Source organism: Leopardus geoffroyi, chromosome D1, assembly GCF_018350155.1.
Source record: "Leopardus geoffroyi isolate Oge1 chromosome D1, O.geoffroyi_Oge1_pat1.0, whole genome shotgun sequence".
NCBI classification, from domain to species: Eukaryota; Metazoa; Chordata; class Mammalia; order Carnivora; family Felidae; genus Leopardus; species Leopardus geoffroyi.
Window position 1 is genome coordinate 64,087,207 of NC_059329.1, and position 17,604 is coordinate 64,104,810.

Here is a 17,604-nt window from a genome sequence, read left to right on the forward strand (position 1 = left end):
AAAGAAATGTTTGTGTAAATCTTTTAAAATTTATTTTGTTTTGTGCTTAGGGGTTCTTTCAGTTCAAAGTCATGCCTTCCTTTAGCTCAGAGATATTTATTCTTCCCCTGGTACTTCTCTGAGTATTGTCTCTCTTTCCTTTTTGTCATGTCATTCTGAAATGCCTAGCAAGTTGATTGTTATTTCCTGTATTTTCCTTTATTATTACTCTCATTATTTTCATATTTTCAAAATTTTTCTCAGTGATGTGGGCATGATTTCTCAAACTTATATTCTAATTCATCACTTCAGTTTTCTTAAGTTTCTAGCACTACACTCCACAACCTTTTAATTTGATAATCATGGTTTGCCATTCTCATCCCCACTCTACCCCAACCACCATGATCTTTTCTGACCTAAGGCTGTTATTTTTAATGACTGCTTATTCAATATTCAATATCTTATGGGGCTTTGTTGAGAGTACATATTGAAAACAATCAACGTGTCTTTAGTTTCGTTCAGACTCTTTCTTGAGAAAGGGAACAACTGTTCTCATGTCTCGGATTTATTCCACTAATTTGAATTGTGTCTTCATACCTCTCATGACTTTCTCTACTTAATCTGAAAAGCACAGGGCTGGGTTGTACTGAATGACAGTAGGAGTCTCTAATTAAGATTCTTTGTTTGTGGCATCAATGATCCTTTTATTATTATTAATTTTTGAAACTTGTATTGGGTTTTTCTGAAGTTGATCTCAAAACTGTAGACATTGCTTCATTTAATTTTTAGTGCTTCAGAGAAATCTTAGATCAGTCTGATCATTATTCTTTGGCAAGAATGACTTTCTCTTCCTTCATGGATGTTTTGGAGTTTTAAATACAACCTTCAAATTCAAATTACTCACCATTACCTGACTAATATTGAGCTTCAGTAGTTTGTCTATTGCTTAAAAATGGATTGTATATGAAATCGGAGGATGAGTATACCACCTGATTTTCTTGATCCCAGGTATACAGATTTCATCCCTCCCCTAATTCACCTTATACCATTCATTTTCAATGTCAGAGTGATGTTTCTATGTGTTGTATGTGGCATATATAACAATGTCACTCCCATGCTTCATATATTCAGGCAGCTCTCTTTATCTATAGAATAAGGTCCAAATTCCTTAGCATACAATAAAAGTCTATTGATGTAACATATCCAAAACAAGGACCACAAGCTTGTTTCTCTTTTACTTTGTTTCAATTCTGGTTTCTAGTGCTCTTAATAATGTTTTTATTTCTGTTTTTAAGCTTGTGTTTTTTGTATAATAGTTTCCTAACCACATCCAATTCCTTTATTACTTATTTTCCAACTTCATCTCATAATTCCTCCATTAGAATTCAATGTTCTAGATTACCAAAATAATGAGGAAAGAAGGGAATATGATAAAAAGTTGAAAATTAGAAAGAAATCATACAAAATGTGATTTTGCAGAAATTCCCATTTTATTTTCTTAAGCATTAATGAGTTAGTCCTCAGATCAAGGTAGAATAGTCCAATGAATCACAGTCCAGTGGAAGTCTGAGAACTCTGGAATTCAACAGATGTGGTTTGGATTCGAGACCTACCACTTTCACTGCTTTCCTTAACTTCTCTGGGATAAGTTGCCTCCCCTATAAAATGCATATATAAAAGGACAAAACACAGGCATGTGTTAATTGTCCTCAATACATGCTCCTCCCAAATTACAGCCAGCAAGAAAGATTCATGAAGAGTAGAAAACTTATTAGATGCAGTATTCTGCATTGAATATATAAATTCTGCATTTTAAATATATTTCTAAAGTTTTTATAAATTCACATGTATGTGTTTTTAATGAAATCATGAACTTTGGGCTTGTATCTCAAAAGTTGAGGTGTTTTCAGGAATATAATTTCTTCCAAAATGTGCCCCTTGATGGCTCCTTCAGGGACTTATGGTTCTGGTTTGGTATGACCATTCTGTACATGTTAATGTACAAATGAGGAAATATCAACTCTTCCAGAAGCTGGCCCAGGCCCATCTCAGAACTTAAGCTCTGGCCATTCTTCCTTGTGTCTTATTCTTAGACAGCTCAAGGCCCTTCCTTTTCCAACTGAGATCCCGACCCAGCCTCTTCCTGACACTGAAAAGGAGTCTGATAAACAAACCAAGATTCTGATTCCTCCAATCAAGAATCTCTCTTCATGACTGAAGCTGGAGATTCATTTCTGTATTGATGGCTGAAGGAAACTGGACAAGAGTTGGGGAGTTTATCCTCATGAGCTTCTCTTCCCTACCTACTGAAATACAGTCACTACTCTTCCTGACATTTCTAATCATCTACCTGGTCACGCTATTGGGAAACAGCCTCATCATTCTTGTTACCTTGGCTGACCCCATGCTGCACAGCCCCATGTACTTCTTCCTCAGGAACTTGTCCTTCTTGGAGATTGGCTTCAACCTAGTCATCGTGCCCAAGATGCTGGGGACCCTGCTTGCCCAGGACACAACCATCTCCTTCCTTGGCTGTGCCATGCAGATGTATTTCTTGTTCTTCTTTGGAGCTGCTGAATGCGTCCTCCTGGCCACCATGGCATATGACCGCTATGTAGCCATCTGCAATCCCTTGCACTACCCAGTCATCATGAACCAGAGGACACGTGCCAAATTGGCTGTTGCCTCCTGGTTTCCAGGCTTTCCCGTAGCTACTGTGCAGACCACTTGGCTCTTCAGCTTTCCATTCTGTGGCACCAACAAGGTGAACCACTTCTTCTGTGACAGCCCACCTGTGCTGAGACTGGTGTGTGCAGACACAGCAGTGTTTGAGATCTATGCGATTGTTGGAACTGTGCTGGTCGTCATGATACCCTGCTTGCTGATCCTGTGTTCCTACATTCGCATTGCTGCTGCCATCCTTAAGATTCCATCAGCTAAAGGGAAGCATAAAGCCTTCTCTACCTGCTCCTCCCACCTCCTTGTTGTCTCCCTATTCTATGTATCTTCAAGCCTCACCTACTTCCGGCCTAAATCCAATAATTCGCCTGAGAGCAAAAAGCTGCTGTCATTGTCCTACACTGTTGTGACTCCCATGTTGAACCCCATCATCTATAGCCTGAGAAATAATGAAGTGAAGAATGCCCTTGGCCGGACTTTCCGCAAGGCTTTAGGCCTTAGATTTTGCATCCCATAAACGTTAAGAAATGAGAGTAAAGTGTACTCAATGTGGAGCAATCAGTTTCATATTTGGGATTCCTCTGCCTCCCTTGCCATCTCTGGTGGGATGAAACCCAGCTGCTGAAATGACTATTGGGAAGCTCAGAAGAGGGAAAAGAGCAGAGAAGTAGGTTGGCCCTGTTTCTACCTCCTAGAAAACTCCTTTGTTTTTTGTAGGCTTACGTTATTTTTTCTTATTGGTATTTCAATAATTCTGTGCCATATAATTCCGGATATTCACATTACTATGTCCACATTGTGAACAGCATGAAACTGCTTATAATCCTATTGTGGGGATACATAATAACAGAGGACAAGACCAGTGAAAAATCATCATGTCACTTTCTTTTCCATCGGGCAGATCTGACTCCATTCATCAGAGAGAAAACCCTGTAATCCTTACCAATGCATAACTGTCATCACTGTCTTATTTCAGTTTGCATGCCCTTGAAGCATGTTAGTTCTTCTAATCTCACTGGTATGTGATATAAATATAGAAACATGGATTGATAATGCCCATACTTACACCTTTATAACCCCACATACATTTTAGTCCTTACTGTTTTCCCAGGAAGAATGAGCTGAGCTTTCACAGGCTTTCTATCCCATACTCAGGTTCTTAAGCCTTGTTGAAGTAGTAGTATAAATTTCTATTGTGATACTGTTTTCATCAAAGTTTAAAATGGATCTAGCTAACTGCAACATAGCTCTTCCTTTACCACAAAAATATTTCTCATTCTTCTTATGATTTCATAGTACTCTATTTTTTAGATATACCATAGTTTATTTAATGACTCTTTTACAATTATAAATCATGCTGTAAAAAATAGTTTTATACACAAGCATTTTCATATTTTTGCCAGTGTATCTGACAGATGGAAATCTAGAAATTGGGCAAAGGGTGAATACATGTACCATGTTGTTATATATTGGCAAATTTCCCTCCAAATTGATTATACCATTTTACCTTCCCACCAGAAATTTACAAGGGTTCTTCTTTCCCTATTGTCCCATCAATAGCATTTGTCATCAAACGTTTGAAATTTTGCTTACATAATAGGTAAAAAATAACTAAAATTTTAATTTGAAGGAAATAAATTTTGAAGATTATGGAAGAAATGATTGAGTAAATTAGAGAATATAGTGAATTTCATTCATACTTCTGTGTTAGTAGTTTAGATGATTAACAGCTGGTGATGTCCGGTACTCCATTTTCTCTGTTTGAAAAGTTCTTTCCATCTGTACGTTAGCCGGATCCATCTCATCTTTCAAGGCCCTAGTGTGATCCCTCAAGCAGCATAAATTATTCTCTGCTATATGCATCTATTCCAATTTTATCAACAGATAAGTTAAATTTTGCATATACTATGCTGTACTGGTTTTTACATGTTTGTCTTTTCCCAGTGTACTGTAAGTCTTTAAAAATTAAAGCTGCACAATTATTTTTGTTTTAACATGACATGAGAATTCCCGAAAACCATATGTTCTGGAAAACTCTGCATTTAAAATACTATGGAAAAATAGGGTTAGGGAATACCACTCAAAATATATGCAAGTTTGAAGCCAGAGCATTAACAGAAACAACAGCTGGTACCTGGAGAGACAACATAGACTGCTCAGATATGCAGTTCAGTGATGTTGAAGGTTGCCACAGTAGATATTTAACAAGCATTATAACAATAGAATGAAAATGTCAATGATGGTTTATTTAGTAAAAGAGTATTTGGTACTGAGATAATGCAGTTGATATGATGCTCTGAACCAGTGGGGCAGCTTCTTATATGGTCATGGGAATCAGTGCCACTTTCCAGAAGTCAGAAGCTGCACAAAACAAGAGATGCTTCTCTTTGTGAATGGAACTTCAATTATAGTCGTGCTTCTAAAATTTTCTTTAAAACAGGTAAGAGAGCTCCTGATGGCAAGGCCTTGTGACATTCAGTGTTGAAGGTTATATTTTGGTTTGCTTTGCCCAATGCAAACTTTACATTACAATGAAATTATTCTATAGTTTTTCAATAGTGTATGAAGATGAACAAACGAATGGGTAATCCAGTTGAGAAGTGGTGGTGACTTGGAATAGAGTAGTATCAATAGAAATTAATTCTAAATAATTTTTGGAGGAAGAATTGATAGGATTTGATGGTGGATTGCATGTGAGGAAATACAGTGCTCAAGTTCCTGCAATAAAGTATAGATATTCTGAAAGTCTGGAGAAGATCCATTAAAGAGGCATGAAAGAGGTTTTATTCCCAGAAAGGTTAAACCTTTTCCTTCATATCCCTGCTATGAATCTCTTCTCACCTTTTAGAAACATCTTCTCCAAACTTACAGTAATTGATCTTGCCTCAGGATCAGTTGATTTCACTGGGTTATCCCAGAACCAGATATGGAGCCAAGGACTCAAGTGCAAGTGAATTATTAAGGAGAAACCATTAAATGTAGTAGAGTAGGAATGGAGAAGAAGCTGAGCAAAAATATAATTTTGGGTGCAATTCCAGACTCAGCAGTTCCAGCAGGGAACTCCAGGGAGTAAATAACGCTTAGTTTGTTCTGCTTCATGCCAAAGAAGTAGGCTTTTGTACTCCCATTTCAGTCATCCACTGGCTACTGGCAGACTGTAGAGTAGGAAATAGGGAGAATTAAAACTCCCAGGGACCACTGAAGGGGAAGAATAAATAGCTATTCTTTTTTATCCAGTGAGTCACCTTTATTATTTATTCCAACTTTTGTTGGAAATGTGGTATACCTCCCTACAACAAACTGCAAGATGAATGTGCCATCCTAATTAATTAAAATGGAAATCTCAGGTCATATAGGTGAAGTATGATGCAGAAGGTCAGTATTTTAAATATGGCTTGTAGAAAAATGCAAGCACATATTTGCAGGCACTTCGCTAAATATTAAGCAAACAATAATGAAAAAGTCAGGTATGGTTACTGCCTTTAGTAAGAAACATGTGGTCAAATGTCTGTTTCAGAAACACTATAAAAAATGTTCAGACATGCATTAGAGTCTTCGGATGAAGCCCTAATCACCTTGGGAAAATTTTGTCACAAAGCATGGACATCATCTTACTCCCTCAACTTCATTTCTTATTCAAGAAGTGTTAGGATATTCAGACTGTTATTCAGACTTTCTTGTTTTCATCTTATCCAGGAGTTACTAGCCTCCCCAGCCAACAGTATCCCCTGCCAACTGCTTCTCCACTTGGCTTAGACAGTGATTAATGAGTTATCCTCTCCATGCATGAAAACTTCCGAATCCAGATCGGAAACACTCCCAAAAAATTAGCCCAATGAGAATCAAAAGTGAAGGAAGATGTAAAAGAATACTGGAATGATAGAAATAAAATCACTGTCTTAAAGAGACACCTGCACTACCATGTTCATTGTAGCATTGTTCACCATAGCCAAGACATGGGAAAAATCTAAGTGTCCATTTACAGATGAGTGGATCAAGAAATTATGGCATATGTATACATATATACAATGGGATATTAACCAGCCATGACCAAGAAGGAAATCTGGCTATTTCAACAACATGGATGAGACTCAAGGGCATTATGCTAAGTAAAATAAGTCAGACAGAGAAAGACAAATACTGTATGATCTCATCTATATGTGGAATCTAAAAAAACCAAACTCAGAGAGAAGGAAAGTAGACTAGTGGTTATCAGAGACGGGGGTATGGTGACATTGGTCAAAGGGTACAAACTTAAGATGAATAAGTTCTGGGGATCAAACATACAACATAGTGACTATCATTAACAATACTGTATTCTGTACTTGAAACTTGCTAAGAGAGTATATCTTAAATATTTTCACCACACACATAAACAAAAAGATAATTATGTGAAGCGATGGACATGTTAACTAACTCTATTGCGGTAATCATTTCAATATATATATCCATGTATCAAATCATCACATTATATATCTTAAACTTACACAACATTATATGTCAATTTTATCTCAATAATCTTGAGGGAAAAAAGAATACTGGCATGCTCTTCTGATCTCTCTCTGGTGCAAACCTTGGAGAATAGACAGACCACTGTTTTTTCCCTTGCTCTTGTAGCCTCATGAGTGCAGGAAAAGTTGGAGCTGCAGCAAAGCACTTCCTCCAATTATGGGATTGCAGAATCTTCATGAATTTTTGCATGTCTGGGAATTCCTCAAAACTCACACCTGTCAGAAACTGAACCTATGACTTTACCTGAGGAAGAGGAAGCATTGGGGGAATCACTCCCTTCCAGTAAACACCAGGGACTAAAATAGTCCTGAGACCCAGCCTGGAATCCTCTAGAGTGATTGACACAGGCCCAGCCCAGAGCTTCTCTGAAATGACTAATGCTGCACAACTCAGAACTTCTTTATAGGGACTGACAGGATTTACCTGGGGTGTCTGGCACACCCCTGGACAAAGCTTCTTTGAGAATGTGACAAGGCAGAACCCCAGAGTTCACCAGCAATGAGGACTGAGACACACCCAGAGTACCTTTGGGATGATTGGCACAGACACAGCCCAGGGCTTTTCTGAAGTGACTTGCACAGATATAGCTATATTTTAGGACTCCCCTGGAGTCACTTGTTCAGACATAGTCTAGTCTAAGCCTAGGGTAGCTGACACAGACCAGGGGTTCTCTGGAATGTGATGCAAATTTCATTCGCAGGAGGTAAGTAAAGAGCAAAGTGGACAGAGCACAGACTTGAACTCTTTTGTGAAGAGGATGATGGCTTATTACAAAGAAAATGTGTCTCCTTTGACACATTTCTAGGAAACAAGAAAGGAGATCAGAGGTCTCAAGTAAATAACCAGAAGTTTTTGACAAATTAGGTAATCTGGGAAGGGATGGAAAACAATGATTATGTATTAGGCTTTAGAATGTTCAAAGCGCTTGAGTATATATTATCTCATTTCACACCCACAGCCACCCTTCAGATGGACAGGGCATCTGTAATAATAGTCATTTTACAGTTGAGAAAACCCTAACTCAGAAAATGTCATGTCAGTAGCTCTGTGACTCACAGATAAAAATAATAACTAGAACTTTAACTCTGAATTTCTTACTCTAAAGTCCTTGCTATTGTAACTATGTGGACTCAAACTATCATTTAGGTGGGATTTTCACAAGTTTTCTTAAGTATGCTATCTTGTTCTTTCTTGTTGAAACCGTGCATGGAATCTTCAATATGTTACCACAGAAAGGAGACACTCTGGATAGAGGTGTAGCTGGCCAGTCCACCTCAGCTAGGTTTCTGCATACTTTCCCCTTCCCTAGAGTTCTTTCCCCTTCTGATGGCTGCAAACACAACTACATTTATCCAAGGCTCTGTGCTTGCAAGACCATTAGTAAAACAGTAGCTGAATTATACCTCATCAATAACATCCTGACAACCTCAACTGCATTAATGGGGCTACAGGAAGATCCGTTCTTTAGAGTATCATCCCAGCAAACTCCCTTCCACCATCTCTCCCCTGCTTAGTAGGGGAAAACAGAAATTTAAAAAATGAAGAGAAAGGTGAAAGAGATGGAAGAGAAAGAGAGGAAAGGCTACATCAAAAGAAGGCAATGTAAAGGGATGGTTAGAGAAGGATCAAAACAAATGAAGGAAAATATGGAGTTACAACTGTGGGAGGGAGGCAGATGCAAGGTTTTGAATCACATTTTCATATTGTTTTGTGCACCCCTAGGGCCCTAAGAAGCAGCATTAGAGGGCTCTTTCAGGGGAAGAGAAAAGTGAAAGTCAAGCAAGTGGGGCTCTGAGCCCCTGCCTCTGCCCTTACTCACCCTCATTGGACTTAAGTGTTGAGATTCTCTGTAGGATGTGGTTTGAAAGAAAAGGGAAGGTCATCTCTGCTTTAAAAGTCATAAAAACTAGTGCTATGAATATGCATTCCTCTCAGCTTCCTTAACTGAGAATTTCTTTTTTTTAAGTTTTTTTAATGTTTATTTATTTTGGAGAGACAGAGATAGAGCACGAGCAGGGGAGGGGCAGAGAGAGAGGGAGACACAGACTCCGAAGGGGGCTCCAGTTTCTGAGTTGTCAGCACTGAGCCTGCCTTGGAGCTCGAATTCACTAACTGTGAGATCATGACCCAGGAAGTCAGATAACCATCTGAGCCACCCAGGCGCCCGGGTTAACTGAGATTTTCTTTGATAACATCTGAACTTTTGACCTGAGACCATTTTCTGTCCTTGCCTTTTGTTACACATTGGCCAGTGTCTAAGTAGCATCGTCTGGTTGTATCCTTAGGAAATTCTCAAACTATGTTATGTTGCGGTTTTTCTCCAGTTTCAACTATCAAAGCTACACTTTATTGGATTCTTTTCTATCTAACTGCTTTACCAAAAGATTTGGTTTAGTCTTTTTGAAACTATAAAGACTATAATAATATCGATAATAACAATGATGGTGGTGGTGGTGATGGCGAGAATGCAAATTTGTGTAGTGTTTTATAATTGTACATTTATTTCCACATGTCTTACCAAACAATAATTTAAAACATTGTTTAAAATATTTTTACAGGGGCGCCTGGATGGCTCAGTCGGTTAAGCGTCCGACTTCAGCTCAGGTCACGATCTCACGGTCCGTGAGTTCGAGCCCCGGGTCAGGCTCTGGGCTGATGGCTCAGAGCCTGGAGCCTGCTTCCGATTCTGTGTCTGCCTCTCTCTCTGCCCCTCCCCCGTTCATGCTCTGTCTCTGTCTCAAAAATAAATAAACGTTAAAAAAATTTTTTTAAAAAGAAAAATATTTTTACAAACACTTAAAAAATAATAGTGATTACTTTGCTCCATCATGGATTCACTAAGAATTTCATGACTAAAAATGCAGTTAACTTTTAAAGATAAATATCAGCATGTTAAACCAATTAACTAATGCCATTAAGATAAATGTTACTTAGTGATTCAATAAATGTGGATCATTACTTTGTAGGTACCAGGCATTGTAATGTGTATACAATGATGCATATCATTTGGTTTATGTCAAGGAGTACACAATTAGCTGGAGAGGACAAATATAAAAATAATTATAATATAAAACCATTGATATAATAAAGGTATCTTAAAATGCTCTGAGGAACACAACAGAGATAGTAATTTATCCATTTGGGGAAGGAGATTGTCAGAAAAAGCTTCACAAAGAAGCTGACATTAGATCTTAGATTAAAGAATGAGTATTTGATATGGTTTATCTGAATTTCACTAAGGCATTTGATGAACTTTTTCATGAGATCTTTGTTACTACATTAAACAGATATAGTCCAGGTAACAGTACATATAACTGTTTATTTATACCCAACTCATGTCTGAAATTATTTGAAGTTACTTATAGAAAAAAAATAGTTTTGCTGAATAGCCCAAAAAGTAGAGATTAAAAAATTGGTGCCAACTCATTTTAGGATATGGCTTAAGTGGTGTGCCCCAGAGTCATGGCTCTGTCCTAGGAAACATTTTGATTAAATATTTCAGGGGAGTGGACATCTGTGGCACAGTGAGTGATGTAAAGCTGTTATAATAATGCTTTTAAAATATCTTCTCAGAACATAGCAATACATTTTTAAATAAATGTATATTGGAAAACAAAACCAAATGTACAACCTATAAAACACACACACACATTCAGAAGTCTTAACTGTAGACTCAACTAGAGACCCAATAGCATCACCAAACTGCTATAAAAATGATTAAACCTTAGACTACATTATTTACCAAGCACTTGGAGTTAAGCACTCTGCTAGGTGCAAAAGATACAATGATGAATAGATTTCCCTCCTGGCATTAGCTATTAGATGATATAAATATATGTACACATACACAATTGTATAGTGCTCTAATAGAGTTTTACACAACGTGTTATAAGAGACTTAAAGAATAATCCCTTGGGGCGCCTGGGTGGCGCAGTCGGTTAAGCGTCCGACTTCAGCCAGGTCACGATCTCGTGGTCCGTGAGTTCGAGCCCCACGTCGGGCTCTGGGCTGATGGCTCAGAGCCTGGAGCCTGTTTCCGATTCTGTGTCTCCCTCTCTCTCTGCCCCTCCCCCGTTCATGCTCTGTCTCTCTCTGTCCCAAAAATAAATAAACGTTGAAAAAAAAAAAAAAAAGAATAATCCCTTGATTAGGCTAAGGGAGTGAAGGGAAACTTCACAAACAAAATGATATTTCAGCTGAGACTTGCAAGACCAGAAGAAATTATACATAATTGCAGGAAGAGGTTTCCAAAAGTAGAGAGTAACATGCACAAGTACAAGAAGGGGTAAGAGAATATGAGGTATGCACAGAACAGAGAGTATTTTTGTGTAACCAGAGCACCAACTGTGTAGGGGATTTGGACCTGGAAAAATAAGCAGATACCAGAGAAAAAGACCTTGTTAAAGGTACTGTACTTTTTCCCAGGGATAATAGGTAGTGACTGAAAGACATTAAGCAGATGAGTAACTTAATTGGGGTTGCTATCAGATCACACACAAGTCAAGGATGGTTTGTAGAGAATGAACTAGAATCAGGTTCCTGCAATATTCCAGGCCAGAGAAGATAAGAGTAGTGATGTAGAAGGTGACACTGAATCGGTGTTTTGGAAAAATAATAAATTTTGGGGTTAAATGAAAGGATTTTTGTCCCAACTCCTGCATCACGCAGCCTGGGTGGTGTCATTTTCCGAAATGAGTTAGATAAAAGGAGGAGGCTTGGGGTAGTGGAAGATGATGGGTGTAATTTATAACCCTTATCACTCTTTAAATCTGTGTAAATTATATGAGGCTGTATCATTGATGTGTGTAGTCTTTGCATCTAAATTCCTTCTGAATGGGGATCACTGTGCCTACACTCTGTCTATACAGATATTTCCATGACTATTTTTTATATTTTGTTCATTCTTCATTAATTTATTGGGTCACAATTTAATGGGCATCTACCTTGCTAGGAATTGAGATAAAAAGTTAAATTTTCTACACAGTTTCTACTTTCAAGTAGTATACCATCTAAAATATGAGATGGAGACATAAGTTAACAATTATTCTAATATTAGGTCCATGAAAGTGGGTGTTGCTAATACCTTGAAACTTTCTGATCTTCTCTAGAATTTGTTTTGCTTTTTGCTCTGTTACTACCATCTTATGCCAAAAACTCCTGTTTGCTCTCACCTATTAGCTTAGACTCATTTCCATTCTCAGAGTGGGTGAGTCGCCTGATGGGTAAAGCCATGACTCAGAGACAAACTGCCCAGGAGGCATATCCTGATGCCAACATTTGCTGGCTGTGTAACTTGGAAAAATTATTCAACCTCTCTGTGCCTCCTCAACTGTAAAGTGGACCTACTAATAACCCGTATATCTTTAGTTTGTTGCAAGACTTAACATAATGCATGGAAACCACTTAGAATAGTGTCTGGCACTTACCTGGTGCTCATTAAGTGTTAACTCTTACTTGGAAATTGACAAAGTATCAAAATTTTCAAAGAAAACATGTGGGGACCTGGGTGGCTCATTTGGTTAAGTGCCTGACTCTTGGTTTTGGCTCAGGTCATGATCTCACTAACTATAGGATCGAGACCCACATGGGGCTCCACACTGACAACACCCACATCAGGCTCCATGCTGACAGCACAAAACCTGCTTAGGATTCTCTCTCTCCCTCTCTATGCCCCTCCCTTACTCTCACTCTCACTCTCACTCTCACTCTCACTCTTTCTATCTCTCTCTCTCTTTTTCTCTGTCTCTCAAAATAAATGAACTTAAAAAAAACCATGAATATGAATCAGCAAAAAAATTTAAATAACATTTTCTCACTGTTATTTTTTTCTGAATGTTTATTTTTGAGAGAGAGTGAATAAGGAGAAGGGCAGAGAGAGGGGGAGACAGAGAATCCCAAGTAGGATCCAGGCTGTGAGCATAGAGCCTAACGTGAGGCTCGAACTCACGAACTATGAAATCATGATGTGAGCTGAATGACCTCAGTTGAAAACAAAAGTGGGACACTTAAGTGATTGAACCACCCAGATGCCCCTCTTGCTGTTTTTGCTGTTTACTTCCCTCCTTCCTTCACCACCCTGACCATGTCTTGCACTTGCTCAGTACTTAAACATTATCTGTTCAGGGAAGCCTTCTCTGACACTCCCCACACCCCAAATGCCTATGTCCTTCTCCACTGTTTTATTCTTCTCCATTGTTCTTTCAGCCACCTAACATACTATACATCCTATTTACATGATTTGTTTACTGTCTGTCTTTTCTACTAGAAAGTGAGTTATATGAGGGCAGAGATTTTTTTTTTGTTATGTTTACTGATGTATTATCTTTAGTATCTAAAACAGTGTCTGGCACAGAGAAGATAATCAGTATTCATTGAATAGACTATTCTTTTCTCTTAAGGATTGAAAAGTAGGGACTTCAGTGAGTTTGGGCAGTAGATAAGGAGATAAGAAGTAGATTTTGGAAAACAGATCTAGCATTATCTCATAATAACTACAATGGTTAGCATGTGTTATGTACCAGTTACATGCAAGTGCTTTAGATTTATTCCTTCATTTAAGTTTATATTTGTCACAATTTCAGGTCTCAGTTTTGAAGTTTAGTTCTTGATGCCATGATGAAACATTCTACTTATTTCTCACAGGATTTGATATTATTAGTCTGCATATCTGAGTTGGTATTTATTTATTAACATGTAAAACTTGAAGTGATATTTCTTGAAAATCAAGATGCAAGTCAACCAACAGAAACTGATGAAAGGGTTTATGTGCAATACATCTAGATTCTTTCTATGGTCTGACCCTGTCTTGAGTCTGTGTTCCCTTTTCTGATCACATATAGCTACACAGAGAATATTTAGCCCAGGGATCAAAATAAACCACAGTCTCTATATTTCATGTCTCCTTGTATAAATTGCAATATTCTGAGTTTAGAAATGAATATATTTACATTGAATGTAGAATATATTGAGTATTCCTCCAATATACTGAAATCATCCTGAGGGTTGACTGCTTGAGATTACAATGCATTCAGTTCTCTTCCTCAGGATCATTGGTAACTTTCCTTGACTTTCTCTTTCCTACCCTTTCATTTTGCAGAAAACATACCCTGGCTCACCTCATCAGCTTTCATTGTGCGTTAAAACCCTTCTCCTCAGAAATGCTTGGCCTGGCTGCTTTTTTAGTACCACTGAATGTTGAAGAAAGATAAGGTAGGAGCCCCAACATGAAGCTGTGATTTTGATCTCTATAGAGCAAAGTCAGGAGGTATATAGGTATATGGTGTGCCTCAGTTCAATCTGAAAAAAGGTTAGTATTCTTCCAAAAATTATGAATCCTATAGACAGGCTTATTTTTTTACATTTTGGAAAGTACACCTTTTGATTTGCAACAACTATATAACAAGAAAGGTAGAGAATGGGGCCATGGGAGGTTTTCTAAGGGTATAATAGAAGTCTAAATAAAATATGGAGACTTCTACCTTCCTGGAGCATGAATGTCAATGAAATCCTGGACAGAAGAATGATGTGGGGAAACTGGACAATTGTCAGTGAGTTTGTCCTTGTGAGTTTTTCAACCTTATCCTCTGAGCTACAAGCTCTACTATTTCTCCTTTTTTTGACTGTTTACCTGCTTACTCTAATGGGCAATATTCTCATCATCCTGGTCACTACAGCTGACTCTGCTCTACAAAATCCTATGTACTTCTTCCTCAGGAACTTGTCCTTCCTGGAGATAGGCTTCAACTTGGTCATTGTGCCCAAGATGCTGGGGACTCTGATCATCCAAGACACAACCATATCCTTCCTTGGCTGTGCCTCTCAGATGTATTTCTTTTTCTTCTTTGGGGCTGCTGAGTGTTGCCTCCTGGCCACAATGGCATATGACCGCTATGTGGCCATCTGTGACCCTTTGCGCTACCCAATCATTATGAGCCGCAAAGCCTGTGCCCAGCTAGCAGCTGCCTCTTGGTTCTCAGGGTTTCCAGTGGCCACCGTGCAAACCACATGGATTTTCAGCTTCCCTTTTTGTGGCCCCAACAGAGTGAACCACTTCTTTTGTGACAGCCCCCCTGTCATTGCACTGGTCTGTGCTGATACCTCTCTGTTTGAACTGGAGGCTCTGACGGCCACTGTCTTATTCATCCTCTTTCCTTTCTTGCTGATCCTGGGATCCTATGTCCGCATTCTTTCCACTATCTTCAGGATGCCCTCAGCTGAGGGGAAACGCAAGGCCTTCTCCACCTGTTCCTCCCACCTTCTGGTTGTGTCCCTCTTCTACAGCACTGCCATCCTCACATACTTCCGACCCCGGTCCAGCACCTCTCCTGAGAGCAAGAAGTTGTTGTCGCTCTCCTACACAGTAGTGACTCCCCTGTTGAACCCCATCATCTACAGCTTAAGGAACAGTGAAGTGAAGTCTGCACTGAGGCGAGTCATCCGCAGGACCCTGGGCCCTCAGAAACTATGATTGACTGACATGGAAACTGAAGGGGTGGAAGGCAAGGACAAAGGAGAGAGAAAATAATTCCTCAAATGGGTTCTGGTCTCTCTTCAGTCTAGGAGCGATGCTCTACCCACTAGAATTTTGGACTCTACTAGGATCTATTTCTCAATGAAAGATCATGATTCTTTGGATTCTGTGGGATTGTGGTACCAATGCATCTGAGGATGCCGCCAGTTTACACAGATTAGGAGCCTATCCGGAGGTTGATAACATCGCTACAATTTGCCATTCGTTACTTGTTTTAACTTTTCTTGAACTTCTTCACCCATATCTTTTTATAATCTTCAGCTTTACATTTTTCTATTTGTCTAAAAACTCTACCTGCAACTTTCAAGGATCTTTTTTGCTTATAAGGTAAATTTATGATAGTGATGATAATAAATAATAGAGTTTGGTTTCATTCTTTCACTCACTTTTTTCAGCAAACTTTGAGTTTGAACTCAAAATTTCAATGCATTTTTACTCATCATTCAGCATGTGTCAGACTCTGTTTAGGCTCTGAACACAGATTGCTGAATAAAACAGACAAATTTCTTATCTTGTGGAATTTATGTTCTAGTGGGAAAGCGAAATAATAAAGCAATACTTAAAAAATTCTACTGGCTTAGAAAGTACCCGTGTTCAGAGGAATAGCAAATTAGGACTTTTCCCTCTACTACAATAATTGGTCTGTACAGTATCTGGAGAAAGACTACTCCACATGGACACTGCCTCAATCTCAAATTATTCACCTTGGATATGAGAATTGCTTGACAAAAAGTGTGTACAGGAATCCCAAGTTGAGTATAAATGGACATAATTCTAGGAAACTTCTGAGAATAACCCAAAGATTCTTTGTTTACTAAATTTTGTATGTAATCTTGTGATTGGGTGAAATCAACTGTCCTTTTTAAGCTTGCATATCACTCAACCAGTATAGCAGCCTGTCTTTATGGTTTTGTCCAGTGAACATAGTCCAACTCTGGATTCCAGGAAAATAGCAGACTTGGGATGCGTGCACCACAGCTTTGTGTTAATTAGTGAAATTAACAGAGTAAAATAGTATTCAGTGCATAGACATATCCTCTCCACAAACTCTATAAATAACTAACTCTGTGTGCTGTGGGGGTAACAGGTATCAAGGGCTCTCATGTAGCAAGAGATCTAGAAAGGCAGCGCATTCTAAATTATTACTACAAGAATTTGCAAGTGAAAATATGGATCATGGGGTTCTGTTTGGATAATAGCAATCACACAGCTAAGTAGATTGACACCACTATACATTTATAATCTCCAATTTTAGCCAAACTTTAATTGCTCCTTTACATTTATTTTATTTGTCCTTGTATGGTAGGCAGAACAATGGTCCCCCAAAGATGTCCATGTCCTAATCCCTAGGACCTATAAGTATGTTACCTCACATAGGAAAAAGGACTTTGTAGACAGAATTAAAATAAGTATCTTCAGATGGGGGGGGGGTGATCCTGGATTTTTTTTAATACAGTAACAGGAAATCAGAAGATAGGTAGAGAATGAACTCGAAATATTTATTCTTGTGGTTTTCTCACTTCCATACATCTAAGCCCACAGCTCCTATCTGGTGGCTTTCAGACAGCTACCCTTTCCAAGTTCTAATTGTCCTTCAGGCCCGGGGTTGGTACCAGCTTCTTTCTTACTCTTCCTAGCCCTGGGATGTCACTATCTCTTGTTAGCTTCCAAAACCCTGCCTTCACCTTTATCTTATAGATAAAATATTCATGTCCCTTATTAGGGGTGTGAGCAGAGTGTGAGAAGGACAGCAAAACTCATATATTCTGCTTCATTGTACCCATGCTCTTCACTACCCACTTCAAACACACATACAGACTCATGTGCAGGCACATACATACTTAGCACCTAGCTCATAGTAAGCGATTAAGTAATGTTTGTTAATTTATTGATTATTTGATGAT

General features: G+C 38.6%; 2 protein-coding genes across 2 annotated transcripts; both read left to right on the forward strand.

The window, feature by feature from the left end:
* The first annotated feature begins 2,197 nt into the window (after positions 1-2,197).
* LOC123602564 (olfactory receptor 10A5) lies at positions 2,198-3,175 on the forward strand. Its single transcript, XM_045487048.1, has one exon. It carries the CDS (start codon positions 2,222-2,224, stop codon positions 3,173-3,175), a length of 954 nt encoding a protein of 317 aa, XP_045343004.1. The 5' UTR covers positions 2,198-2,221.
* An 11,514-nt stretch (positions 3,176-14,689) lies between these two features.
* Positions 14,690-15,637, forward strand: LOC123602565 (olfactory receptor 10A4). Its single transcript, XM_045487049.1, has one exon. The coding sequence runs from the start codon at positions 14,690-14,692 to the stop codon at positions 15,635-15,637; it is 948 nt and encodes a 315-aa protein (XP_045343005.1).
* Positions 15,638-17,604: the final 1,967 nt, after the last annotated feature.

Excerpts from the sequence above, each read along its gene's own strand:
- LOC123602564 (XM_045487048.1), top strand. The coding sequence starts at position 2,222 with ATGGCTGAAGGAAACTGGACAAGAGTTGGGGAGTTTATCCTCATGAGC.
- LOC123602565 (XM_045487049.1), top strand. The coding sequence starts at position 14,690 with ATGATGTGGGGAAACTGGACAATTGTCAGTGAGTTTGTCCTTGTGAGT.